At 38.8% G+C, this 27,704-nt stretch overlaps 2 protein-coding genes across 2 annotated transcripts; both read left to right on the forward strand.

Moving 5' to 3' along the window:
• The first annotated feature begins 981 nt into the window (after positions 1 to 981).
• On the forward strand, positions 982 to 9,526 carry LOC136267602 (fibrillin-1-like). The gene is made up of 21 exons (XM_066062761.1): positions 982 to 985; positions 1,722 to 1,817; positions 3,946 to 4,068; positions 4,184 to 4,309; positions 4,362 to 4,484; positions 4,585 to 4,722; positions 4,771 to 4,893; positions 5,551 to 5,673; positions 6,110 to 6,235; positions 6,299 to 6,421; positions 6,473 to 6,601; positions 6,847 to 6,969; positions 7,139 to 7,267; positions 7,700 to 7,822; positions 7,873 to 7,998; positions 8,053 to 8,175; positions 8,232 to 8,360; positions 8,773 to 8,895; positions 8,950 to 8,966; positions 9,021 to 9,084; positions 9,141 to 9,526. Exons 1-21 carry the CDS (start codon positions 982 to 984, stop codon positions 9,524 to 9,526), a joined length of 2,577 nt encoding a protein of 858 aa, XP_065918833.1.
• A 14,573-nt stretch (positions 9,527 to 24,099) lies between these two features.
• Positions 24,100 to 27,644, forward strand: LOC136267603 (uncharacterized). The gene is made up of 3 exons (XM_066062762.1): positions 24,100 to 25,355; positions 25,419 to 26,455; positions 27,621 to 27,644. Exons 1-3 carry the CDS (start codon positions 24,119 to 24,121, stop codon positions 27,642 to 27,644), a joined length of 2,298 nt encoding a protein of 765 aa, XP_065918834.1. The 5' UTR covers positions 24,100 to 24,118.
• The last annotated feature ends 60 nt before the right edge of the window (positions 27,645 to 27,704 follow it).

The following is a 27,704-nucleotide window of genomic DNA, read 5'->3' on the forward strand; positions in this document are numbered from 1 at the left end:
CTATATATGAAGTATCGCAGCTCTATAAACAGTTGCTACAGTGATATCACATGCTCTGTGAATAAATCCACTCAAAACAGCTAAGCTGTGAAAAATGGCATGGCCTTAAAAAGCCTGGATGAAAAAAGTTGTGAAATCAAAGGTGGCAGCCAAGAAATGGCTGCAATGATGTTAAAGTAATGCTAACAGATTTTAACAATGCATGCAGTCATTATTAATTTTTTTTAGCATTAGTAGCCATTTCTTGGCTGCCACCTTTGATTTCACAACTTTTTTCACCCAGGCTTTTTTAGGTTGCACCATTTTGTCACAGCTTGGCTGTTTTTGTGTGGATTTCAATTCTTTTTGTACTTTATAAGGCCCCAAAACCAACCAATGGCTGACTTTGAGGTTTGTTTTTACTCACATTTATTCTTTTCTATCCGTGCAGACACAATGATGCATGATTATTGAAGAAAGACTTATAAATGTGCTGCATTGTTAGTGGCTATAGCACACAATTAAGACTAACATGGTGTGATATACTCGAACCCACATATGTACAGTGTAGAAGAGATGTAATAAGCTTAAGAAGAGGTTACAAAATTTTTAGCTAGTATATCAACTGTGGTGTATAAATATCAGGTATCTCATCCATTGATGTTTTATCATTTTTGTGAATGTTTCCCACAAAGTTGCAGAATATATCAATCTCTTTATCATATTATAGCTCCAGTAGCAAGCACGTGTGCTATCATAATTACATGAGCTTAACTTAAAATGGGGTAAACCAGACTTAATTTGAAATGGGGAAAACTAGAGGGGAATATAGCAAGATCATGCCAAGCTTCAAAATTAATGATCTCAAAGATTATAATGCAATCTATAATATGTGCTAAGGCATAGCCTTTTTGAAATATATAAGACAAACCATGTGGCATAATATTCATTTAGTAGCTGTTCCTACAGTGTTAAGTATTTTGCAAGCAATGTTTTTAACACATGGGTGAGCCAAATTATATAATTATACATAAGTATCTGATATAGCAATATTATGCTATAATTTTATGTGTGTAAAACTAATATAACTACGAGTGCTATAGTTATGTGGCTATTGTGGGTATTGTGGGTTGTGCTCTTATCTCATAATAATAATTATGTAGGCACATTAAGGGAGTCTAAGTAGGTATGTGCACAACACATTGGTAACATTAATAAAATTAATGACTGTAAATATGTGACTGGGCCTGTGAAAACAGGGCATGTGGGCACAAACTACACCCCTTCACCCTATAGGTATATCAGTGCTGGAACAGAATATCTGTATTCTGTGACTTGCATCCTAAAGCCAATTAAATGCTTACCAAGTTAGAGCTGAAAATTGCATTGCAACAGTGTAATGGCATAAAAAATTATTAGTGATGGTCCTGATGGAAGTGTGAAAAAGTAGATAAAAATCATGTTCCCACATGCCCTATTTTGAAACCATACGAGTGCAAAGGTTGAAAAGCATCACTGATGCACATGGTACACAACAACCGATAAGAACTTTACTTCAATATCAATATAACCAGAGGTAACCATCCTGCATTTTCATTATACACTGTAATAAACTCCAGTTTTCTACATGGTGCATATACGTATGTATATGACTGCATGCCTAATAGTACATTCATATAAATATCACTATGTTACCCTATATACGTATATATAGTCACATTTTTGATTGACTGTTTTGTTAGCTGTCTGTCCTAGTGGTTGTCTCAATGGAGGAACATGCAGTTCACCAGAAGTGTGTACATGTACTCCAGGATGGACTGGTAACAACTGTGAACAAGGTGAGAAGAAATGTGATATTTACCTCATGATCACTTTCAAGAAATGTAATGGTGACCATGAGTGTGATCATCAAATCTTTTGTGTGATCATGTGATGATGGTTGTATATCTGTACAAGCTAATCACAGGACTTGTGTACAACTATATAAATGAAATGTGCACATGAAGCAAAATCACAATAATTTGTGAACATTAGGAGGTATATGCCCGTAACTAGCATATAGCAAGCAACACTGCTGTGGAAAAAGTTGTTATATGTGTGTACCATTATGTGTATTTTTAATTGGCAGAAACCTATCTAGTGATTTTGCTAATAAACCATATGCATATATTTATTGGCTGACTGTTAATTTGATGAATGGGTTCTCCATTCACCGTTTGGCTTTAACCATTCTGTCATTAGAGTCACATTGTATTTTGACATTCGTCATTCATTTAGACATGCAATGAATGATCAGTATAATAGCTATGCATGCAAATAAAACAGCTGGAATGGAGGAGCATATGATTTCAGCATCACATAAACATTATTGCTTCAACTGCATGCATTATTGTGAGAGTCCATTAAACACACACACTGTGAGTATAAGCAATGTTGTTTATATTATAGTGGCCAGTGGCATGTTTAGGGATGGATATAGTAGGGCCTATTCCCTACCAAAGTGCTTTAGTGTCCTAGCTATATATGTATCATAGGTTTTGTACAAGATTCAACTCAGTCAGATACTCTAATAGAACAGTCAATACATATACTTGTTACATAGGATTTCAACCACCTGTTTCTTAAACCAAGTTTCCTTATTGTGATCCCTGGCCTGGTTCTCAATCAACCACCAACAGCTGTAGCCAAGAAGTGTGGAGAAAGATTGTATATCTGCACATGTGTTGGTAATATAATATTAAAGTCATTTGCTACTTTTCTGTGACAACATGCATATGGTTTATATGCATAGCACTTTGATGTTTTTTACTTTGTGGCCAAAAATATCATTGCATTGTAACAGTCCTGCAGTCTACATGCATGAGCGCATTTAGAAAGCTAAACTATATATGTATGCATCTAACATGATACTTCTGTTGAATAAGCTTAACTTTTCTTCTTGTACTTGTGAATCTTACACTGGATCGGGCTGCTTTTAGTATCAAGCTGTAACCCTATGCCCTACACTGGTGATCTTTGATTACTTAATATTTTGCTCTAGATTAATGTACTTCACTCACCTCTTACCATACTAGTCACCCATATGCATTACTGATTGGTCTAGTTTGGTAGTTGTATATACAAAGTTGCTGAGATAACCTAACTGCAATTGAAGGATTCTTCCTTTTGTCCTTGTTGTCTGTGGCATGATGGCCCACTCTTAATGATTAGTTGCGACTGACGAGTCACGCTGTTCACGCTGGAAGGAATGTGTTGAATGCCGTGCATGTGCAAACTCCAGTTAATGCTTACCAACATTTCTAATTAATATTTGCATAATTAATTACTAGCTCCTACATTAAATTGGTTTAAATATGCCATGTAAACCTCATTTAATCCAAACAATTGTTCAAGTTTACTTTAAAATGAAATTATGCCTATATTGCTTTTTGTAGCATTCATGTTATGGTTGAGAGTAAGATAATTTAAGCAGTGCATGCTTAAAGCCTTAAACCATAAAACTTAATCATACCCATATCCCACTATGAGAAATGATAATCTACTAAACATTGTTTCTGTCTATTGTTTCATTGTGTTTTGTTCTATTGTGCTAGTATATAGCTGTAAACAACCTGTTCATTTAACTGAAAAGTTATTATGACTAAGCAATATTACAGTATTATAGTAAGAGTTGCATTTTCAGTTTTCATCATATACTTGTACAAACTGTATGCATACATACAGATTGCTGAAACTATACAATTTACTTACCCGGTCAATAATTTTTAGTACTTTATAATCCTGTACCTATGAGAGATAATGTAGTTTAGCCAAAATTAGTGCTGTCTTTATTACGTATGTACTTAATAATAATTATGTCTATAGTGCCACAAACATGCAATAAGCTCATATATATTCTGGTCTGGTCTGCTGCTGAAAATTTAAGAATGCTACATATATATTCATTTGTACAATATTGGTTTTTAGATATCAATGAATGTCGAACTGATAATGGAGAATGTACACAAACATGTGATAACACTGATGGATCTTATCAATGTTCCTGTTGGGATGGATATGAGTTGACAAGTGATGGTTACACCTGTATTGGTGAGTAAACAACTTCGCTATATAGTTTGTCACTATGTGTTTATGACTATGAAGACAATGTTTTAAGAATTAGTTTATGGTCTATGAATGTGATATGTACAGGCTCTCCTTGCAGATGTTAATGAGTGTGAGAGATTCTCCAATGGAAGATGTGATCACATCTGCGCTAACACTAATGGTAGCTACAACTGTTCTTGTCATGATGGATATGATCTTGGAAATGATACCTCCAGTTGTATTGGTATGTGTGATACATACATTGTATGTGGCTAACAGTTACTGTTGTGATTCAGATATCAATGAATGCCAAACTGATAATGGAGGATGTACACAAACATGTGATAACACTGATGGATCTTATCAGTGTTCCTGTTGGGATGGATATGAGTTGACTAGTGATGATTACAATTGTACTGGTGAGTAGATTTTTTGTTGTGATTTCTCACCATGATAATGCATTTGGTTGCATGTCATGCATATGTAAGTGCCTTTAGCTATGTATATTAATGTGATAAGGATTACCTACAAATATTAATGAATGTGAGAGATTCTCCAATGGAGGATGTGATCACATTTGTACTAACACTAATGGTAGCTACTACTGTTCTTGTCATGATGGATATGATCTTGGAAATTATGCCTCCAGTTGTATTGGTATGTGTGATACATTGTGTGTGGTTAATAGTTACTGTTGTGATTCAGATATCAATGAATGTCAAACTGATAATGGAGGATGTACACAAACATGCGATAACACTGATGGATCTTATCAGTGTTCATGTTGGAATGGATATGAGTTGGCTAGTGATGGTCACTATTGTACTGGTGAGTCATTTGAAAAGATAAGTAGCTATGTTCTGGTATATTGTGGCTGGATCCATAAAAGCTGATCTTATCACCAATGACAGCAGGTGTGATTTTTAACCACAAATACAAAGCTACATGTCTACACTGTTAAATTTTACCATTAAAATCAACCAATCTTTAGTGGTCTGCTTTTGCTGGCTACTTTTCTCAAGCCCAGTGGAGAACCATACAAGTGGTATGGGGCCTTAATGGAGTTTTGGACAACCTGGGAATAGCTGTATGTAGCTATACAGCTCTGTGGTGTTGAATAACGACTAGCACTGTAAAATTTCTTTCCGTTTAGCCAGTTTTGAGGCCTCAAAATGGCCCATAAATTGGCCAATTGATTCCTACACTTCCCTGGCAGCTTCATTTTGTAAAAAACATCTCCGTGAACACAATGCTACATGAATATAAATTTCACTGTCAAAATCAGCCATTCTTGAGTGATCCACATCTATTTAAAAATTACCTATATAAAATATAGAGGGAAGTTTGGCTGTTGGCTACTTGTGCAGTGGGTGGTAAGGAATTAGTACCACTGGTGAACTACAAACTGGCATTTCTCAATACTTTTAAATAGGTGATAAGATCAATTTCTCCCACCATCACAATTGTGTTTGATGACACTTATAGATCTTGGAGAGTGTAGTACTGGTACACATAACTGTTCACAAGAGTGTTTAGAACTACCTGGAGGATTTGAATGTGATTGTTTTCCTGGATATGAGTTACAAGAGGATGAAGTGACTTGTGAGGGTAAATAATTGGTTTAATTGGGTTCTCTTTCTTGTTCTATATTTCAAATACACTCAGAATTTTGCCCAATTTCCCAGTTTTCACCTGTTATGTTCTTCAGTGCTCCCATTATGCTTGCATTATGCTACTAGGTTAACAACATTTCTTACAATAATCTTGGAACATTTTAATCAGTGAATGCCCTATGAGAGTATTATACTACAAAGTGACTGTTCTATTAGAGAGTATCAATCTAAACTGCAATGGAGCACTACAATGGCTCCTTACAGTTTCCACTGACTGCCAAATTAGAAGTATCAGTCTATTTCAACTCCATAGTTTGAAATATCCACCTAATATACTAGCATTATGCTGGCATAGCACTTTAGTGTATTATGTGTTTTACATGCTGGCATATTTGATGCAGGCCTATGTGTTTAAGTATGATCTTTTAAAGATATTGATGAATGCTTACAAGGAACAGCAGGATGTAATCAAGGTTGTAACAACACTGAAGGAAGTTTCATTTGTAGATGTTATGATGGATATCAGTTACATCATGATAATCTGACTTTGTGTGTTGGTATGCTTTTTTTACAGTACATTGATTGTATATAAGATTATATTTTATTGTATATATGCAAAGACATCAACGAATGTGTGCAGTCTAATGGAGGATGTCAACATCTTTGTGAAAACACTAATGGCAGTTATTCTTGTGTGTGTCATAATGGATATTCACTTGAAATGGATGAGCGTGACTGTGAAGGTGCATAACATGCACATTTCACCCATGCATATTATGCACATTCACCTATAGATATCAATGAATGTTGCAGCTCCAATGGAGGATGTCAACACAATTGTACCAATACAGTTGGTAGCCACTTTTGTACATGTGTTGATTCTGCTGGGTATTCTCTTAATGAGGATGGTCACAGCTGTATTGGTATGCTTATGTAGTTAAGCTACATAAAGTAATAATTGCCAGGGCTCCTGTACTGATCCATCAGCACATGGTACCCCTGTGTCTAGGCCCCTGTATGCTTGTAATGTATATTTTGTCTTAATCATTAAGATGTTTATTCTCTCTAAATATTACTACCACATACAGTACTAAATTGACTGCATTGTGTGACAATCTGTGTGTATTGGTGTGCTGTGACTACTTTGTAACATCAATGTTTATTAAAGATATTGATGAATGTGTGGTGTCCAATGGAGGATGTCAACACATTTGTGAGAACACTATTGGTAGCTATTCATGTACATGTCGTCCTGGGTATACACTTGGAATGAATCAACATGTTTGTGAAGGTATGTCACACATGCATGGCAGGTATTGTATGTGATGTACAAAGCTGAAATCCATACACTTTTTAGCAAACTTCAAATAATAATGGCCAAAACCATTTTAATTTATCAATAGCACTGCTATATTTATCAATAACATTACTATACACATTGCCAATGTTGTTTTTCATAGATATTAATGAGTGTTCCAGCTCCAATGGAGCATGTCAACACAATTGTACCAATACTGTTGGTAGCTACTATTGTACATGTGTTGATCCTGCTGGATACACTCTCAGTGAAGATGGTCACAACTGTACTGGTATGAAACTTAAGCAATTATTTTAATACTTAAAGAAAAGCATTGAAAACATGTTTTTTTGTACACCGCACAGATGTTTCTGAAGGGATGTATAGCTATGCTTACCACCCTCCATTAAATAGCTGAAACTATATTAGATTATTAAGGACTTAGAAGCATGCAGTGGTATGGTTATACCATTGAGGCAATTGCATTGGCATATGGTAGCACAAAAAGACAGTGAGCCTGAATGCATTGAATTTATCACTAAAATTGGGATATTGGAGCAGTAAGTTGTTCTACACACTAGCCTGACTCTAATAGAACAGTCATTTGTTTCCATGACTGAATTTTTGCCCATGGTACTAGGCTTCATAATCTGCTCACAAATACACACTTTGCAGATGAGCCATTTGAACAAGTTATTACATATTATATAATTATATACCACAGACGTTGAAGAATGTATTCTTGGTGTTCATAACTGTTCCCAAAAGTGTGTTGAACTAATTGGAGGATATGCATGCGATTGCTATATTGGTTACCATTTGATGGAGGACAGAGTGTCTTGTACAGGTATTGCATACATGGGAAAATTGCTGTTCTTTCAGCAGTTTTGTATTTAGATGTTAATGAATGCTTACAAGGAACGGCAGGATGTAATCAAGGTTGTAACAACACTGAAGGAAGTTTCAATTGTACATGTTATGATGGATATCAGTTACATCAGGATGATCCAACTTTGTGTGATGGTATGGTCCATCATACTGTATGATTAACAGTATTCAAGTTATATCATTGTTTAGATATTAATGAATGCACGGAATACAATGGAGGATGTCAACATAATTGTGAGAACACTGTGGGCAGCTATTCATGTATATGTCACAGTGGATACATATTTGGAAGGAATAAACACGTTTGTGAAGGTATTAGCTATATAGGTGTGCTGACATGTCACATTCATGTGCATCACTTTGTACAGATATCAATGAATGTATCAACTCCAATGGAGGATGTCAACACAACTGTACCAATGCAGTTGGTAGCTACTATTGCACATGTATTGATAGTGTTAGATATACTCTCAGTGAAGATGGTCACAGTTGTATTGGTAAGTAAGACAACAGTATATATATATTTATATTTATAGCACAAACAGGTCTGCATGTAACCTTTATGTTTGAACTATGTTTGGGGTATGGAAGAACAAATCATAAACAAAAAATTATTTCTCATTTATCACTTATTCACACTTCCTATAAAACGCATGGATGCATGGCTACAATTTAAAATTATTGCTTTATTAAAAGTGTAGTGAATCATATACATAATAAGCCCCAGAATACAAATGGTTCTAAATAGCAACAGCAAAATAGAGTTTACTGTTGTTATGTAGAGCCATTGCATGCTGGAGCTTTTGTATCCTACAAGAGTGTTATGATTCATTAGACCTTTAATAAAACTATCATTTTTCTATTTGAAAGTGACAGATTAATAATTATTATAAGTATGCTACTATACAGATGTTGATGAATGTGCTGATTCCAATGGAGGATGTCAAGACAATTGTACTAACACAGTTGGTAGTTATTACTGTACATGTGATGATGGCTATGCTCTTGATGATGATGATCACAACTGCACTGGTTAGCCACTGGTTATTATGCAAAATTTATAATTAACCATTATTTACACTGTAGTTGTGTCTGTATCACAAGTAAGCCCAGGTATTACTGTAATCACTCACTGTAGCTATGTAATTGCACTGCAGGGTCAAAGAGTGTTTAAGAAGTCAAACAACGTGCCAGAAACTGTTGGTAGTACAATTAGTGCTGGTGAGCAGAATTTGATTAATTCAGTCTGCATTAGTATACTGATTATATTACTTTAGTTTTGGCCATTACAGTGATTTTCATTATTGTAATAATCATAGTGATAAGCAAGCGAAGGAAGTGTAAGCTAAAGACAATTTCAACCATAGCAGCAAACAAAGCAGAAGCTACTGTAATTATCCAGCCTAATGTGGAAATTCAAATGGATGACACAATCGGGAATGCTCAGTATGGTCCAATAGCAAATATGCAAGAAAATGTTTATGATGAACCTGAAAATTTTACAAATGTTTACAACAATCCTACTTATTCAAATGTTGAGATTGAAATGATTAATAATGTATATGATATCCCAATGGCTATTTTAACTGGTACATACAGCCAGATAGCAGATGAAGAAATATCAGGTGAAGAACTTGGAAAAATTTATGCGAACTGCACATAGTTTGCTGCTCAATAGTTTAACCTATAATGCAATGTGTGTTTACAGTGGTGGTTATAATGCTCAATAATGTTATATATTCCTTTTGGCACTACCTTTATATGCAATATCACAGCTAAACCTGTTTGTGATAATGGTGTAGGTAGGGTGAAAGGAGTCACGAAGCAGCAACACATTAAGCTACACCTATGTTAGTGCTGGTGCTCAGAAAAATATTTTATGCCATTGAGTGAATGGCATAAAATATTCTTACTGATTTATTACTCAATATTACTCAATATTTTTACTCAATATTTTTACTCAATATTACTCAATATTTTTACTCAATATTTTTATTTTTACTCAATATTTTTACTTTTTTACTCAATATTTTTACTGATTATTATTCACTCATTAGAGTGAATAATAATCAGTAATGGCAGGTACCAGCTATAACATTTCCATAATCCCAGCGTTGATAATAGTGTTTATTTTAAGCATTATGCTGTTTTTCAATACAAGATGCCAGTTTCAAATGACTTAATTCCCCATGCATCAAACAGGAGAATAGCCAGCATCCAACAATTTATGAGTTTAGAGGCATACAACATAATTATAGAGCAGAAACGGCACGACTTGAAGTGGTGTGTGACCTACAATTTCCAACACTAAATATTATAGCTAATCTATTGTCACAGTGAGAGTGCATAGCTAATTGTTTATTTCTGTACATATTTCTATATGGTATAATAATAACATTACTACAGTATGTGAAAAGGGTTGTGGCCTATGAAGAAGCAATCAAAATTTGAAACAAAGCAATGGTGCCAAGTACCAATAACTGATATAAAAGATAAAAGCAGTGCATCTAAGATTTTTAAAAGTGGGCTTCTGAAAATGTATGTGCTACTAGCTATAGCTACTGCATGAAGGTTCTGAAGCAATGCAAATCTAGCAAGAAAGCCCCTGAAATTCCAAGGGCATATAGAGGGGGGTTTCAGGAAGCCCCATTTGGCAGCAAACCAGTGTACAACTGAAATAACCTGCCTCAGTAGCGTGATAAGTGTTAATATTAATACTATACCTAGCCAAAGAAGTGCAAATACAGGTGTACAATATAGTATTTTTTAGAATCTTGTGTAAGCAAGTTTTTCACTGTGAGTCTCACTATCACTCACAACAGCAATAATTGTACTTTAATTAATTAGAATAATGTTTAGTCGATTGTGGGTTTTGAGTTTACCTTGGAAATGACTCTGTGCTTCTAACAAGTGACAGGTGACGATAGATGTATAATATAGTAATGTACTATTTGTCTGTATTGACTGATAGCTAATTTAGTGCTTACAGTAATTGTTTAATATTAGCTATGCAATTCATCTGTCTAGGCTCATGTAACATCAATCAAGGATTTTCCTCCTTTGTCAAACACATTACTGCACTTAACATATTTAACTACACTGATAGAAGACTTCACTCATTTTCATAGTGTTACCTGTTACACATAGCTTAGGCAGCTTAGATATAGTTCAAATGTGTTGGTGCTATTTATGACTATGAATCATGTATATCAGCTCATATAGGCATTGCACACTAAGCACACAATAGGTAACTGGGTGGGTTAGGGGCAGAAATCTAGATACTCTAACAGAGCAGTCATACATATATTATCCTAACAAAACACTTTATCTAGAGTTCCTGACTCCAATTACATGCACCCTTACTATAGACGTTCTTTGGAGATGAAAGATTATGCACTGGCACTCCACAAGCCAGCAGTGTCTATATTCTCACAACGCCGTATGTATATAGTGGCCTTGAACCTATATACTACTAGCTTCAGTTCTAACTTTGTTTTCCAGCTCAGTAACATAGCTACAAAGCTACTTGAGCTTCCAATGAAACTTTTCATCATAAACTCCATCTTGCAAATTCAATATCAGAATCTCAAATTTATTTTCTGAGCTATAACCTTTGGCTATCATCAATAGGCCTTGTACTACTATCTTAGCTCAGTAGCTATGCTTACAGTGTTATATAAAATTTGCAAGTTTCAGTCAAAATTGCCATCAAATTCAATCTCAGAGTGCTAAATTCTGAAAATTTCCTGGGGAGAATGCTCCAACACTTCCCTAGAAAGCTCATGCTTTGCACTATTAACATTTTGTTAGTAGGAAACCCCATCTTCAAAATCCTAGATATGCTCCTAAATTCTGACAGTTTAAAACCTATGATATTGTATATTTCAGCATAAAAATGCAATGCTTTACATTGTTATGAAAATTTAATATGCGACATATCAAAATTACTGAAATAAACATGAAAAATGGGTATTATAGTATCAAGTAATGAAATGTGAATATTATAGCATGATCAGCCATGCATGTACTATGCTATGAAACAAACTAACTATGGTTCAAAACTTGTCCAGTGGTGGATTTGGGGGGGAGCAGTCACTCTAATAAAGCAGTCACAGTGTTCATGAGGCAGTGTAGCTTAACTATGAAGCTATGCATAAGGATCTGAATAAGGATCTACTTTATAGTAAATACATTTGGTAAAGGGCAGTCATTGTTTGTTGCTTTGACCTTTTTTTGGTCTTCAACTTTTCAGCAAAGTGCACCCTTCTTCCAAACTCTGGATCTGCCCCTGTTGTTTTGGATTATTGCATTATCGGAGAAGTTAGCTGACTGCTTGTTAGTTTATCTCATTTTTATGGGCAAAGGAAATGAAAATGTTGCTGAGTGCTGAGGATAACAGGCAAACACAATGTTTGACAAACACTATTAAGAAGTGGTTCCAATGCTTCTTGTGTTGTTGTCTAATCTAAATACATGCTTCTGCACCAAAGCAAAATTTTTGCTATAGGTGTTGGCAATTTCAGCAGCTTGTAACCTGCCAATGGTTAAATCTGTAAGCAGCAAAAATGTGTGCAGTTTTACAATAATTATTTCATTTAAGGTGACTGTTCTATTAGGGTATCTACATGTTTTAATACATATATAGTAAGCTTTCTACTAAATCTCTACCACCCAATAACATTAGATCCTGATTTCACTAAATAAGTGAACATCTATTTGACTACTGTATTAGGGTGACTGTTCTATTAGAGTATCCCAATTATGGAGTTTAGATAGCATGCAGTTATTGATTCCCGGGTTTGGGTCACTACCCCCTGTCAAAAATGACTACAGTGATGTTAATGTTTAATACCAACATGGTGATGTTTTCACCCTAGGTAGATTTTGGAACTTTCAATCACCCCCTACCCTCCTTTTTACATTTTTGCTCAGTTATAAGTCTAGTAGACTAGCTATGTACCTCAGTATGGTAGTTGTGCATGTTGACTAGCAAATTACCTTTAAAGGCTCTCCTATAGTTACCACTATATATTTCAGTAACATGTATGCATATCAACAACACCTTATCAGACAGTGTACTGCCAGTTATATCTGGCATCCCCCAGGGGAGTATTTTTGGCCCTCTATTATTATTAGTTTATATGAACAGTATCTCCTCCAGTATAGAAGTTAGCAAAGTATTGAAGTTTACTGATGACATGAAATGTTTTATGACCATTTCATATGATGAGGACTGCATTAAGCTCCAGCAAGATATTGACGCTATTATTCATCAAACATCTCTTTCCCATCTAACTATCAACTTTACCAAATGTGTTCATGTTCCCTTCAAGTCAATCTCCAACACCAGATATCTTATTTCCAGCACTGAAATTAATTGTCAAGAGACTCAAAAGGACCTGGGAGTGATTGTCTCCAGTGACCTGAAGTGGTCAAATCATTACAATTCTACAAAGTATACAAATCATTGGCTTTGATACGGCATACATTTTGTTCCAAACACTGTCCATCAGTCAAACTACATCTGTATGTTACTCTAGTTCGTCTCCATCTCACCTATTGCTCACAGTTATGGTGACCATTGAAGACATCTTATATTTTGATCATATTCAATGTTGAGCAACCAAACACATCTTGAGTAATTAATTAAATATAATATCAGTTATAAATCCAGGCTATTATAACTCCATTTTTACCATTAACGTATATCTTTGAGATCCAGGATGTTTTGTTTGCAATCAAGTCACTCAAGCCACCCTCAAGAAACTTTGACATCAAAGATACATTATGTTTACTCAGGGACACACCAGATCCTCTACACATAACAAACTCAAACATCATCTCCACACCAACAACTTAAATAGAAACTCTTATTTTCATCGTCTTCCTCATTTGTGGAATGCTCTTCCTGTAATTGATACCAATTTATCTATTGCAACCATCAAGGTCAAACTAAAGAAATTTATGTGGAATCATTTTGTGGATCACTTTGGTGATGACAATCACTGTACCTACCATTTTCTTTGTCCGTGCAGCAAATGTCACAATCTCCCACCAACATCAAACTTTCAGACACTTTAGCTAAGTTGTTAATTTAATAGTTACTATATTAGCTAATTTGTGTTTAAGGCTGCAAGCACCAATTGCTTGCAGACCTTTGGCATACTCGCCATAAAGCAATAATAAATCATTCATTCTATAGCTAGCATTTACCTCTGATGCAGTTTACTGAAGTATACTGCTAAGCTTTATCAATTAGTTCTGAATCCTTTTCAAGGACAGATTCTTGTGGAAAACTGGAAATTGGAAAGCATTGTTTAGTAAATCTTCAAGTAATCATGTTTATGGCTCTAAAACTCATTCATTCTTCACAGCACACAATCTTGGAATGAAAAAGCAATCATTGTATTGTAGTTAAGTCGTAAGTGCATAAAGTTAGAGTATACCATTTACTTTCGGATATTAAAAGCTGTTGATCCCAATGGCTTTAATACATTTTTTAGGGTCTAAAGTATCCAGTGGCTGCATGCATCATTACAATGCATAATTTTATTAAGGTCTTTCAATGAACAGGCCTAAGTCTATCACATGTTAAGGTTTATTGCTAATGTTGCTATAATAACTTTCTTTGAAGTTAGCTATTTATCCAGATTGGAAGGGGTGACACTGAAAAGGATATATGTGACTGGATTTGCAAAAAGGGGTCTTCCACACACATCCAATTCTATGAACTTGGAAGACCATAACATTGTGTTCAAAGAGATACAAGCCTAAAATTTTCACCATCTATTAACCTATGTTGGTACACACTACTACCAAATTTCAAGGCAATATCTTTTCCCAAACTGAAGTTATGAATTGTCAAAGTTGGTAAATTGGATGAGTGTGGAAGACCCCTTTTCACAAATCCAGTCACATATAATAACTTCAATCACTGAATGTTTTATCAGGATGATTGTATTATTACTAGTAGCCCATGTAATTTTCCTAGCAGTAGGTAAGTCCATTATTTTGAGCTATGTAATGCTGCCATTTTTCATCAGTGATCACACTAATATCACACGTAGTTATTGCAGTTCCTCTAGCATAGCATCAACTTGTTTAATCAGTTTTTGGTCTTGTTCACTGCGAACGTCCTATAGTCATGAAAAACAGGGGCGTAGCCAGCCAATATTTGATGGTTGGGCATAATATCAACTTAATTATACACACAAGAAACACGCTCACTTTCATGTGAGACTTTATCAAAGAAAAATATGAAAACTGTATGCACACAAGGCCTACAGCTACCTATGCTATAGTGTAAACAAATGTTGCTTGCATGCATGCAAACATTTTACTAGCTATAGCTATGCTATTACTTGTAGGGTATGCATCCCATTCCGCTGACGATCGTCGTAGCTGAGCATCACGTGACATCAAACTGCTGAACCTACAAGAACCAACAACGTAAATAGTTCATCACATATGTACTACAATCAACTGGCAGTATAGCTTACGGACCAACCACCACACCATAGAATCTTTTGGGTGTGTAAAGGATCTATGACCACAGCGATATGCAATGCTTTTCAAGTAAACGCCACATAGCCCCAAATGAAGGCCGGGGGCGCTAATTTATGAACTATGAGTCCGTAGATAATCACAAATATCAGTATGCCAAGAAAGCTTCGTCCCAGACTTATAGCAGCCAATATACATTTTGCATGTATCTGGTGTAAACCACAACTCGGTTAGTCAGTACAAATTGTGCACGTGACACTTTATAATGGCTTGACCTTTTCTCCATTTCCAGCTCCATCTGCTATTACTGTTATCTAGAAGAGTACGTTTTCCCGTTTTCTTTCACCAGCAATAAGTTAGGCTATATGGTATTTTCCTTATCAAAAAATACGCTTGACAAGTCCACTGAAATGAAATCTTTTGCTGCCAACACCATCCGCACTGAATCCTACTGACGATTATCACTAACTGTGACTTAGAGGTACAGTACCACGCTTCTACTCCATTTTAAATTTCGAATTTAAACCGTGCCAAGGAGCGTGGCACGTGCGTCTACATGAAGTGGGGACTTTCCAAGGGATTTTCGGCGCAATGGATCACGTGATACACCATCTATCTTTGAAGTCAATGGTTCAACATGATGTACACGTTTACGCTTTACAGTATTAAAGTAGGGTTGTTTTGTGTGCTGCTGTGAATCCTCGCGTGAATCTTAAGCTACTTGTGATGGTTGGGCAAAAGTTTGTGATGGTTGGGCAAGAAACTGTGATGGTTGGGCTAGTCTCGCGGCGCCCGACCCTAAAAAGAGGGTCTGGTGAAACTGTGTACAAAAAGTTTGAGCTCTGGAATGTTTATTGGATGACGTTTTACGTGTTACGTAAGTGCACTGTATGCGTCACAACATCCATTCAACCAGATCCGCTTACAGCATCACTAAACTAATAGCGCTACTTTATTATTCAACATTAAAATGAACTCAACAGAATTCTATAGCTGTTTTCTCAATGAGCTTAAGCGGCAGAGTCACCGGATGTAATTAACCGTAAGCCGCGAATCTTTTGAAATTTACGCATTACATAATCAATTTGAAATGGAGCGATCTGATTGGAGCTTCCAATATTGCGGCAGCGCCAAACTTTTTGTACACAGTTTCACCAGACCCTCTTTTTTAGGGTTGGGCGCCGCGAGACTATGGTTGGGCAAATGCCCGCCCATGCCCACCCTTGGCTACGCCACTGGGTCACGACAGAGCTGATATAGCTGATACAGCTACAGACTTTTTGTTTCGGTTTGAACACTTGCTATCTGGCTGGTGATGTTGAAATATTTTATCGCCAATTTGGGACGTCAGCGATCTCTGCCATCAAAGCAGCTGCAGCTTTGTGCCATTCGGTTCGATATATTCAAAGTGCAAGTGGTTCGTGTTGCAGTTAACCCATTATTAGTGAAGTAGTTTCAATTGCACAAGCAGTGGGTTGCACTATTTTTCGTAAAATCACCGTAATATCACCATACGTATTAGTCTGGCGCCGCCCGCCCCTTCGCATGCTTACTCCATGCGAAGGGGCGGGCGGCGCCAGACTACATACGTATTTCGTCGTCACCAGCCAGATAGCAGGATTCTTTTCAAACTTGCATTATAGACTGAGGGAACATCCAGTTGCATGATGGGTCCTTTTTATTGGGGACCCTATCTTAGAAAGAAAAAAATCCCTCCAACCCCAGTGCTGGTCACTGTAAAGTGTTAGTAATAGATAATTAGGTTTAAGGCCACTCCAAATAAATTCTCTGTTTCCCGTCCACCGCCCGCACCTGGTTACTGACAACTCCAAATATTTCATTATTCCGTATTCTTCCATTATTTTCCGGTTATTCTTGCATACTGATAGGCTTAGTAAAAGCTATCTTTAAACAGTGTCAGCAGTGTTATCAAATCAGCACAAACTTCACGTTTGTGTTATTTTTGCAACTATATACATAGGAAGGAACAAACTTATAAGCATCTTGAAAAGCTAGCCAATTATAATGAAATAATGGAAATGGACCGACCGCCCGCATACAAATATGCCTGAGTCCAGGACGGGAAACAGTAGTCTCGCGTGCCAGACGGTTTGTGTGGGGGCGGCAAATAAACCGTCTGGTCACTGTTGCACACATTCCGGGACCACTGCCGGAATGTTGGCAGAGCCAATCAGATCGCTTCGCGGACTCTGTGACGAAACAAACACTAATAATTCAAATTCTTAGTGTAATAAAGAACTGAATCTCGGCTACAGATTACTTTTTCGAAAGTTTAACAACGCCATGGGCTTAGGATCTTTGTTTCCCTAGTACAGGGCTCTTAAAAGCGTTGGTATAAGAACGATTATGGTTCACTACGGATTTGTGAAACGGCGGAATTGTAGAGTAAGACGTTCAGCAATGTTTCGAATACGTCACCAGGACAATACCAGCACAATTATCGTCTTAGTCTGCTCACAGAGGTGATTGGAACGATTATTACATCATCCTTGGCGCAAAACAATGCCGTGATGTAATCTAATTGCATTCCAGTGAGTTCACGGAAAGTGTGCAACAGTGACCAGACGGTTTATTTGCCGCCCCCACACAAACCGTCTGGCACGCGAGACTAGGGAAACAGAGCCTAAGGAAGAAAATCCATTCCTCCTGGAGGAAGACTGAGTGTGACTCCGACTAGACATTGGGTGACCTGCAGTTCGAATCCTGGGGTTGGAGGGATCTTTTTCCTTTCTTTGGCCCCTTTTCTGCTACACCTTTTCATTTCTTAAGTCAGTCACTATGTCAAGTCAATAAGTCTAAGTCCTTGAAATTAGGTTAGGTAATCCTAAGGCTGCAGCACATGTTGCTGTCAGACCTTCAGTACTGGTCACTGTAAAGTGTTAGTAATCAAGACACACGGTAGTGTGTCGTGCGGCCCAAGAAGCCGGCGCGCCACACCGCAAGTATGTTTACAGGAAGAAAGAAAACGTCATTATCACACCTTTGTATCTCGGTGATCTCTTATCCGATTGGAAACAAATTTGTTGCAGAGTTTCCCGCCAGCCAGGGAAGTCTACATTCCAAATTTGAAGGAAATCGCTCCAGCCTTTTCCGAGATACGAGCTGCCAATTGCAAAGTTTCGATTTTTTTCTTGGTTTTTTTTTTTTCTTTCTTCGTGTTTTCGCACACTTGCAAAAATTGCTATAAAACGCAAACGTGTACTCCGATCGCCTTGAATTTGGCACACAGAAAGGGAGTCTAAAGGCGAATCCCAGTATCAAATTTGGTGCAAATCCGATGAATGGTTCAGGAGTTATGACCGATTATTCGCATAAAACAAGATCGATTTGTTGTCACGCCTACAGGGTAAACCACTTCATGGAATGAGTTAAAAATTGCTATGTAGATGGAGTAACCATCGTAGGAGTGCCTTTTGGTGGTTTGAAAGGAATCGAGATAAAGACTATGGAGATATGACACAAAACCCAACCTGTGTCACAATTACGCGATCGATTTTTATGAATAAAAAAGTATTAGTTTTCACGCCTACTAGGCAAACCGCTAAGAGCAATGAGCTGAAAATCGGTGTATAACTGGAATAATCTTCATAGAATGTCCTTGCAGTAGTACAGAAGAATCGGATTACAAACCACTGAGTTATGATTCGAAAGCCAACTCCGTGTAGCAAATGCGAGATCGAGATACTCTAATAGAACAGTCACCCTAATAGAGCATTCAGCAAATTTATTTACTCCATTATAGAATCCTAATACATTACAAGTTATTCTGTAGGGAGTTCAGTTGCAAACAGTTAATCTTATAGGCAGTTCAGCAAGAAGCAAGTCACCCTGTGGAGAGTTAAGCTACAAATATATCACTGTAGAGATTCAGAACATTACAAGTCACACTGAAGAGAGTTCAGCTATAAACAAGTCAAGCATCCTGTAGAGAATTCAGCTACAATTAAGTCACTCTCTAGAGAATTCAGCTACACACAAGCCACTGTGGAGAGATTTCAGCTACAAACAAATTACCCTGTAGAGAGATCAGCTACAAACAAATCACCTTATAGAAAGTTCAGCTACAAACAAATTACCCTGTAGAGAGATTGGCTACAAACAAATCAAGCTGCAGAGAGATAAACTACACACAAATCAACTTGTAGAGAGATCAGCTACAAACAAATCACCCTGTAGAGAGATCAGTTAGAAACTAGACACAAAGTAAGGAGTTCAGCTACAAGTAAATCACCCTATAGAGAGTCCAGCTAAAACAAATCAATCTGCAGAGAGATCAGCTACAAACAAATCACCTTATAGCCAGTTCAGCTACAAATATATTACCTTGTAGAGAGATCGGTTACAAACAAATCAACCTGCAGAGAGATCAGCTACAAACAAATCAACTTGTAGCGAGAGCAGCTACAAACAAATCACTCTGTAGAGAGATCAGCTAGAAACTACACACAATGTAAGGAGTTCAGCTACAAGCAAATCACCCTGTAGAGAGTTCAGCTATAAACAATCAACCTGCAGAGCGATCAGCTAGAAACAAATCACCCTGAAGAAAGGTCAGCTACAAAGAATCACCCTGTAGAAAGATCAGCTAGAAACAAATCACCCTGAAAAGAGGTCATCAGCTACAACAATCACCTTGTAGAGAGATCAACTACAAACAAAACACTCTGCAGAGAGTTCAGCTACAAACAAATCAACCTTTAGAACGATCAGCAACAATCAAATCAACTTGTAGAGAGATCAGCTACAAGCAAATCACCCTGTAGAGAGTTCAGCTAAAACAAATCAACCTGCAGAGAGATCAGCTACAATCAAATCACCTTATAGAGAGTTCAGCTACAAATAAATTACCCTGTAGAGAGATCGGCTACAAACAAATCAACCTGCAGAAAGATCAGCTACACGCAAATCAACTTGTAGAGAGATCAGCTACAAACAAATCACCCTGTAGAGAGATCAACTAGAAAGTAGACACAATGTAAGGAGTTCAGCTACAAGTAAATGACCTTTTAGTGAGTTCAGCTACAAACAAATCAACCTGCAGTGAGATCACCTACAAAAAAACACCTTGTACAGAGTTCAGTTACAAACAAATTATTCTGTAGAGAGATCAGCTAGAAGAATTCACCCTGTAGAGTTCAGCAACGAAGAAACCACCATGTAGAGAGTTCAGCTGCAAAAAATCACCCTGTAGAAAATTCAGTTACAAACAAATCGCCCAGTAGAAAGATCAGCTAGAAGAAGTTACCTTGTAGAGAGTTCAGCCACAAAGAAACCATTTTGGAAAGGGTTCAGCTGCAAACAAATCACCTGTACAGAATTCAGCTACAAACAAATCACCCTGTAGAGAGATCAGTTAGAAGAAGTTACGTTGTAGACAGTTCAGCTATAAACAATTAACCCTGTACAGAGATCAGTTAGAAGCAGTTTCCTTGCAGAGAGTTCAGCTACAAACAAATCACCCTGTAGAAAGATCAGCTAGATTAATTCACGTTGTAGAGATTTCAGCTACAAAGAAACCACCATGTAGAAAATTCAGCTACAAACAAATCAACCTGCAGTGAGATCACCTACAAAAAAAAACACCTTGTATAGAGTTCAGTTACAAACAAATTACCCTGTAGAAAGATCAGCTAGAAGAAGTTACCTTGTAGAGAGTTCAGCTACAAAGAAACTATTCTGTAAAGAGCTCAGCTGCAAACAAATCAGCCGTACAGAATTCAGCTACAAACAAGTCACCCTGTAGAGAGATCGGCTAAAAGAAGTTACTTTGTAGATATTTCAGCTAACCCTGTAGAGAGATCAGCTAGAAGAAGTCACCTTGTAGAGTGATAAGTTACAAAGAAACCACCATGCAGAGAGTTCTGTAATAAATATATGTATTATATATATAACTTGTACATTTACTGATAAATTCAGAAATTTTTAAAGTATTAACATCTTCTTCATCTTTTCTTCTTCCTGTGATAAAGAAAAAAACGATAGGTTAAAAATGCACCAAAGCCGGCCATAGGCTGGCTTTGGGGTATACAAATACAAAAAGAAGTGAAATCTAATCCAAAACAGCCAAGATGTAAAAAAAGTGTGTGGCCCTCAAAATGGCTATGGTGAAAAAAGATGTGAAATCCAAGGTGGCGGGCAAGAAATGGCTGTGATGGTAGGTTAATGGTAAAAATTTTTATAGCAACAATTCAGGTGAATTTTGTGCCAAGATCAAGCGGCACCAAATTTACCTGAATTGTCGTTATTAAAAATTTTCCCATTAACCTACCATCACAGCCATTAATTTCTTGGCCGCCACCTTGGATTTCACATTTTTTTTCACCATAGCCATTTTGAGTGCCGCACACTTTTTTTACAGCTTAGCTGTTTTGGATTAGATAGTAATAACTGACGTCAGCAACTTGTTCCGTGAAACAAAGCATCTTCATTTTTGTGTGCGCGCATAGCTACGCGTCACGAAATTTTAAAACGGAAATGCAATCTGCTGTACTGCGCAGGGGCGTAGCTAGCCAGACGGTGGTGGTGGGGGGGAGGCATCCCCCCAAAAACGCTCGACATTGTTCATAAGTAGTCTGGCGGCGCCCGCCCCTTCGCATAGAGTAAGGGTCTGGTATGCTTAGTATAGTGGAGTTGTACCGGATTACCAAAAACTGGTGCAACCAATCAGAACGCTTCACGTTTAATCAGCGCATTTTTGTGTACGTTACGTCAAAAGAATGAATCAAATGCCCTAACAGAACTGAAGAAACAAAAGGAGCCTTAGCTAATAAAGAACAAAGAGAAGAAAGTGTTATATCGGGAAGGGCTTTTCGTCTTGTTTGATACGCGGAAAACCCTGTTACGCTCTGATTTCCTAAGTAGGGAGACATGTGTATTTTATAAAAGTAGACCAATCCACTCTCGCCTGTGTAAAGGCGAAGAAAGTTCAATATCTCTGCCACAGTTATGCGTGAGGCACTTCCGTTAAGGCCATTTTCGTTACGTCATTACATTCAAATTAAATTCCTCCAGAACAACTCGGTGATACTAAGCGTACCAGACCTTACTCTATGCGAAGGGGCGGGCGCCGCCAGACTAGTTCATAAGTGCACAAAAGGCTAATGACCCAATGATGGGCTAGCCAACATACGGTGTTGTATTAATATAGCTTATGTAACTAGCTACATAACTACTTCTTCACTGATTGCTACCAGTTATCACTTATCAATGGAAGCATTTTCGTCTAGCATCATCGCATGTGCCACAACTGTACTCCAACAAATTCGCCCACAATCCAGTAGAACTATATTGTGAATATTTTAGTACAAATACAATGTGTCACAGTTACTTACATCAGCCACAGTCTGTGCTGCAGTCCTAGCACACTGGCATAGTATGACGAGCTCACTCACTTCAGCCGGCGAAATTCAAACGCCATGTATTGGCACGAAATCCCAACTCTACACCTTTCCTGTTAACAGAATTTGTAAGCTTGTGATGGATCATCTGACTGACTGACCGACAAAGTGAAAAAGGCATGCCACTACACTGTACGAAGATCCAGAGTGATTAACTCGGGAAAATAGAGTTGGTCCATTTAGAGAGATAAACGTCATAATAATTGACATTTACATGAACAAATAATTACAAGGGGTCAGGAGTCCAGTCTCAGGGTTACCCAGTTATTACTAAAAAGTATGTAGCCCTGGCAAGACCAAAACAAACCAAAAAAAAAACTACATACAAAACTAAACAATTATACATGGCTTCTCAACAGGTAAACAGATTAACTACATCCCAAGTAGTGGAAGCACGGGAATTCAAGATCCTATATGAACAGGAGATTGCAACACGAGCTGCTTGCTGAAGAATACAACGAATAGTATTCTTCGGTAGATGGCATACATCGCTTAGTTTAGAGACAGTCTGTGGCATGAAATGGCCCAAACAGCCAACCTCAATTGTCACAAGATTAACTGAAAGTCCAGCCTGTTGAAGGTCAGTCAGTAATGAACCATAGCGATCTTCTTTACGGTTCCTTGCAGCTAAAAGGTGATGTTCAGTATTAGTAACTACAGAGAGTTCTAATAATGTGATGGAATCTGCAATGAAACAACCAGTTAAAATATGGTTAGTTGTTGGTTGAGTACAGTGACACTTTATCACCTCGTAGGTTTGTAGCATCATTGCATATCACTTGTCAATTCTGAGTTGCGACTCTTGCGAAGCCACTTTGAGCGGGTCATCTGTCTAGGTTCGAAAAATGAACTATCACGTGAGTAGTGCATGTAGGCTAAGTATAGCATTGTGTCTAATATCTTCGTTCTGTGAAGGCATGGTGTCTATGCGGGGGAAACCCCTGGGGATTTCAGCATACCTTATTTTTAGTGCATCGTTTTACTAATTGCTTGTAAGTTGTAACTCGCAAGAAATCATCGTATTAGCTATTATCACAATTCACAAACGAGCTCGCAAACGAGTTGAATGTTGCGTGCACTCGCGTAGTAGCACACAAACAGTTAATTTGGGATGCGTGTCAGTTACTGGAAAGCTTGTGACAGAGGTTTTAAAAAAAAATCACTTAGTGACGGGGGCAAATGCCTCCCCTTGCCCCCCCTTGGCTACGCCACTGGTACTGCGGTTTTCCAAGTTCTTGCAATGCAAAGCGTCATGGGCTAATATTGTGCCAGTATGCACAGTTCTTTAAATGTATGTAACTACACTTGTAAAAAACTCGATTGTGGGAATCGTAATGGTCGATTCTCTCCCTGGTTTTCCGGAGAGTCGCTCAACTCTGGAGGCCGTCGACATAGTATGTGGGACTTTGCAAGCGAAGTTGATAACCAAGGAACTGTCCAGTGGCACCAGTCGTTGTGTTCGGCTCAATGGGGACCTTTTGACTCCATGTGACCTTCAACGCAAAGCGGGTAAAGCTTCTTCTAAGAACTGGAAGACAACCATTCGCTACCAAGATCAGCCCATATCGAAGTTTTTGGTGTCTTATCGTGATGAGATGGGCAGGCGTCGTTGCCGTTTTGAACCAAATGCGACACTCCAGGCCAGCTCGAGGGCCAGCTTGGATCCGCAGAGTTCAATTCTCCGGGAGGAAAGTCCCTCATCCGTCGCGCAGGTTGACGAGGAGGAAGAACCTAACGCCCCCTGCTTGACTTCTAACAACTCCAACGACATTCTATTGAACAATTCGTCAGGTGTTGACCTACCTGATTTTCAACCTGTAGTTCAGCCTAACTTTCAGTGGGGGGATCTTGATGGAAGCTGTTTTATCTCAGAATTGGATAAAGTTTATTTGGAAGTGATACATTGGAAGAAGAACAGTTTTGCAGTTCCACGGGGTTCAGCTGGTAAGGCTTTTGTACTTGAACTGGCTCGTTTGTTTCGTGCTGTAGGTGAGGGTTCTTCCCTGGAATCTGTCGCCCTTAAGGAAATTGTTGTGGTTTGTATATTACTGCTCCAGAAGCCAAGCCGCACATCTAAGGACAAGGATCACACTCTCCTATTGGAGCAGCGGCTGAAACAGTGGAAGGATGGGAATCTACTTGAACTGGTTACTGAGGGAGGAGCTATACAGGGTCGTCTCAAGAGCCATTTACCAAAACTAAGTGAGGCACAACTTGTACGTAACTTTTCTAAGCTAATGTTTGAGGGTAAAACCAAGGCTGCTTTACGATTAGTCTCAGGTTACCAACGTGGTGGAGTTCTAAACTTGGATGAGATAGCTGATTCTGCTTCTCCCGGCCATTGTGTTCGCGATGTTCTGCGGGCTAAACATCCTCCAGCTCAGCCTTTGGATCCTAAGTGTCTTCTACAGCATTGGGCTGACCCACCATCCGTACACCCTGTTATATTCTCTTCTCTTAATGCTGCTGTTATCAGGTCTGCTGCTTTGCGAACATCTGGTGCGGCTGGACCCTCTGGGATCGACGCTCGTGGTTGGCGTCGACTTTGTACCTCATTCCACTCTGCTTCAGGTGAATTGTGTGTTGCAATGTCCTCATTTGCTCGTCGTTTATGTACTGTTTTCCTCTCCCCAGATTTGCTCTCGCCTTTTTTGGTGTGTCGCCTCATTGCTTTGGATAAAAATCCTGGGGTGCGGCCTATTGGTGTGTGCGAGGTTATGAGACGTATTGTTGCTAAGGCTGTGCTGGTCATCCTGCGGGATGACATTCAGGAGGCAGCTGGTTCACACCAACTTTGTGCGGGGCAACTTTCTGGGGCGGAGGCTGCGGTTCATGCTGTCCGAAAGGTTTTTGAGGAAGGAAGCACTGAGGCTGTGTTGCTGGTGGACGCCTCCAATGCCTTTAACTCGCTGAACCGTTTGGTGGCTCTACACAACATCAGACAACTGTGCCCGCCACTTTCCACTATTCTGATCAATATTTATAGGTCTCCAGCCTCTTTGCTTGTTTCTGGGGAGGTTATTTTATCAGAGGAGGGTACTACACAGGGAGACCCACTAGCTATGCCTATGTATGCCCTTGCTACAGTGCCTTTAATCAATCAACTTCATGGGACAGTGGACCAGGTCTGGTATGCTGATGATGCTTGTGCTTGTGGCAGTATACAGGACTTGCTCATCTGGTGGAACCAGCTCTGTATTAAGGGACCTGCTTTTGGCTATTTTGTGAATGCTCCTAAAACTTGGTTAGTTTCTAAGGAAAGGTTCCATTCAATTGCTACTACTCTGTTCTCAGATACTGATGTTCAAATTACTTCTGCGGGCCGTCCCTACCTTGGGGCTGCCATTGGTTCAAACGCTTATGTCCAGGAATTTGTGAGGGACAAGGTTGTTGGTTGGTCAGCAGAGATTACACGGCTTGCCAAGTTCGCACAAGTTCAGCCGCATGCTGCTTATTCCGCTCTCACTCATGGCTTGTCAAGCCATTGGCTCTACCTTTGTCGCACTACTCCAAACATATCAGAGGCTTTACAACCCCTTGAGGACAACATCCGGCTGGTACTTATCCCTACTTTGATGGGTTGCTCTCCACCAAATGACACAATCCGTAAATTATTTGCCCTTCCACCTCGATATGGTGGTTTGGGTATTATAAACCCAACTCTTATTGCAGCTGAGGAGTATTCAGCCTCGTGTCACATTGCTGAGCCTCTTTCACAATTCATTCTGGACCGGGGTATCAATTCGGCTATTGTTAAAACAGAACAGCTATCTCGCAAGTCCGCAATCCGCAATTCCAAATCTTCCAACTATTCGGATAGATCTTCCAGTTTGCGTACCCACTTAGATCCCTCCTCTCAACGCGCTTTAGATCTAGCCTCAGCCAAAGGGGCCTCCAACTGGCTTACCACCCGGCTCCTACAGGAACATGGCTTTGCACTGCATAAGTCCGCGTTTCACGATGCCGTGGCACTACGTTATGGGTGGTCTCCTCAGCGGACTCCTGCTCACTGTGCATGTGGGACTTCCTTTTCAGTGGAGCATGCTTTATCCTGTCCCAAGGGTGGCTTACCTTCTATCCGACACAATGAGATCAGAGATCTAACTGCTACCCTGTTGACTGAAGTATGCTCTCAGGTAGCTGTTGAACCAGAGCTCCAGCCGGTTTCACAGCAGGACTACCCTGCTTCTGCCAATATCCAAGATGGTGCCCGTCTTGACATCGCCATGAATGGTTTTTGGGGTGGAAGAAGTGAAAGATGTTTTGTGGATGTGCGGGTGTTCAACCCTCTGGCTGCTTCTAATGCGTCCTCATCACTGGCCTCCTGTTATCGGAGGCACGAGAACATTAAGAAACGTGCGTATGCTCAGAGAATTCGTGAGGAGGAGCATGCCTCTTTTACCCCCCTGGTAATGTCTGCCTCTGGTGGTCTGGCTCATGAGGCTTCTGTTTTTTATCAACGCTTGGCTCATCAACTTTCAAACAAGTGGGGCGATGATTACTCTGTTGTCATGGGGTGGTTAAGGTGCTGTCTATCTTTTTCTCTCTTGCGGTCCTCCATACAATGCATCCGCGGAGCCCGCTCATCCATCGGTCACTATGTTAAGACTCCCCCAATTGTGGAGCTGATTCGGGCAGAGTCTCAGTTTGCCGTGGACTAAGAAAGTCCCGGTTTGTCCAGCACAGGCCATTTATGTGCTGGGGGTGGTAGGCAAGGGCAGTCCATCAAGCCCGGGTAAAAAAAAAAAAAAAAAAAAAAAATGTAACTACACTTGTAACGTTCTGTGGCTGTCGAGTTGTATGCGTAAGCATGTTTAAAGTCCTGTGAGTCAGTAGTCGTCACTGAAAATCCGCTGTTGAACAACTGCGCACGAACATGCTTGTATAGCGCATGACGCTTTGCATTGCAAGAACTTGGAA

Source organism: Dysidea avara, chromosome 9 (assembly GCF_963678975.1).
Source record: "Dysidea avara chromosome 9, odDysAvar1.4, whole genome shotgun sequence".
NCBI lineage: Eukaryota > Metazoa > Porifera > Demospongiae > Dictyoceratida > Dysideidae > Dysidea > Dysidea avara.

Excerpts from the sequence above, each read along its gene's own strand:
- LOC136267602 (XM_066062761.1), top strand. Across the intron at positions 4,485-4,584 it reads TGATGATTACAATTGTACTG|GATTACCTACAAATATTAAT; the intron begins GTGAGTAGATTT and ends TAATGTGATAAG. Across the intron at positions 4,894-5,550 it reads TGATGGTCACTATTGTACTG|ATCTTGGAGAGTGTAGTACT; the intron begins GTGAGTCATTTG and ends TGACACTTATAG.
- LOC136267603 (XM_066062762.1), top strand. The coding sequence starts at position 24,119 with ATGGTCGATTCTCTCCCTGGTTTTCCGGAGAGTCGCTCAACTCTGGAG. Across the intron at positions 25,356-25,418 it reads CTCATTCCACTCTGCTTCAG|ATTTGCTCTCGCCTTTTTTG; the intron begins GTGAATTGTGTG and ends TCCTCTCCCCAG. Across the intron at positions 26,456-27,620 it reads TAAACCCAACTCTTATTGCA|TCGTCACTGAAAATCCGCTG; the intron begins GCTGAGGAGTAT and ends GTGAGTCAGTAG.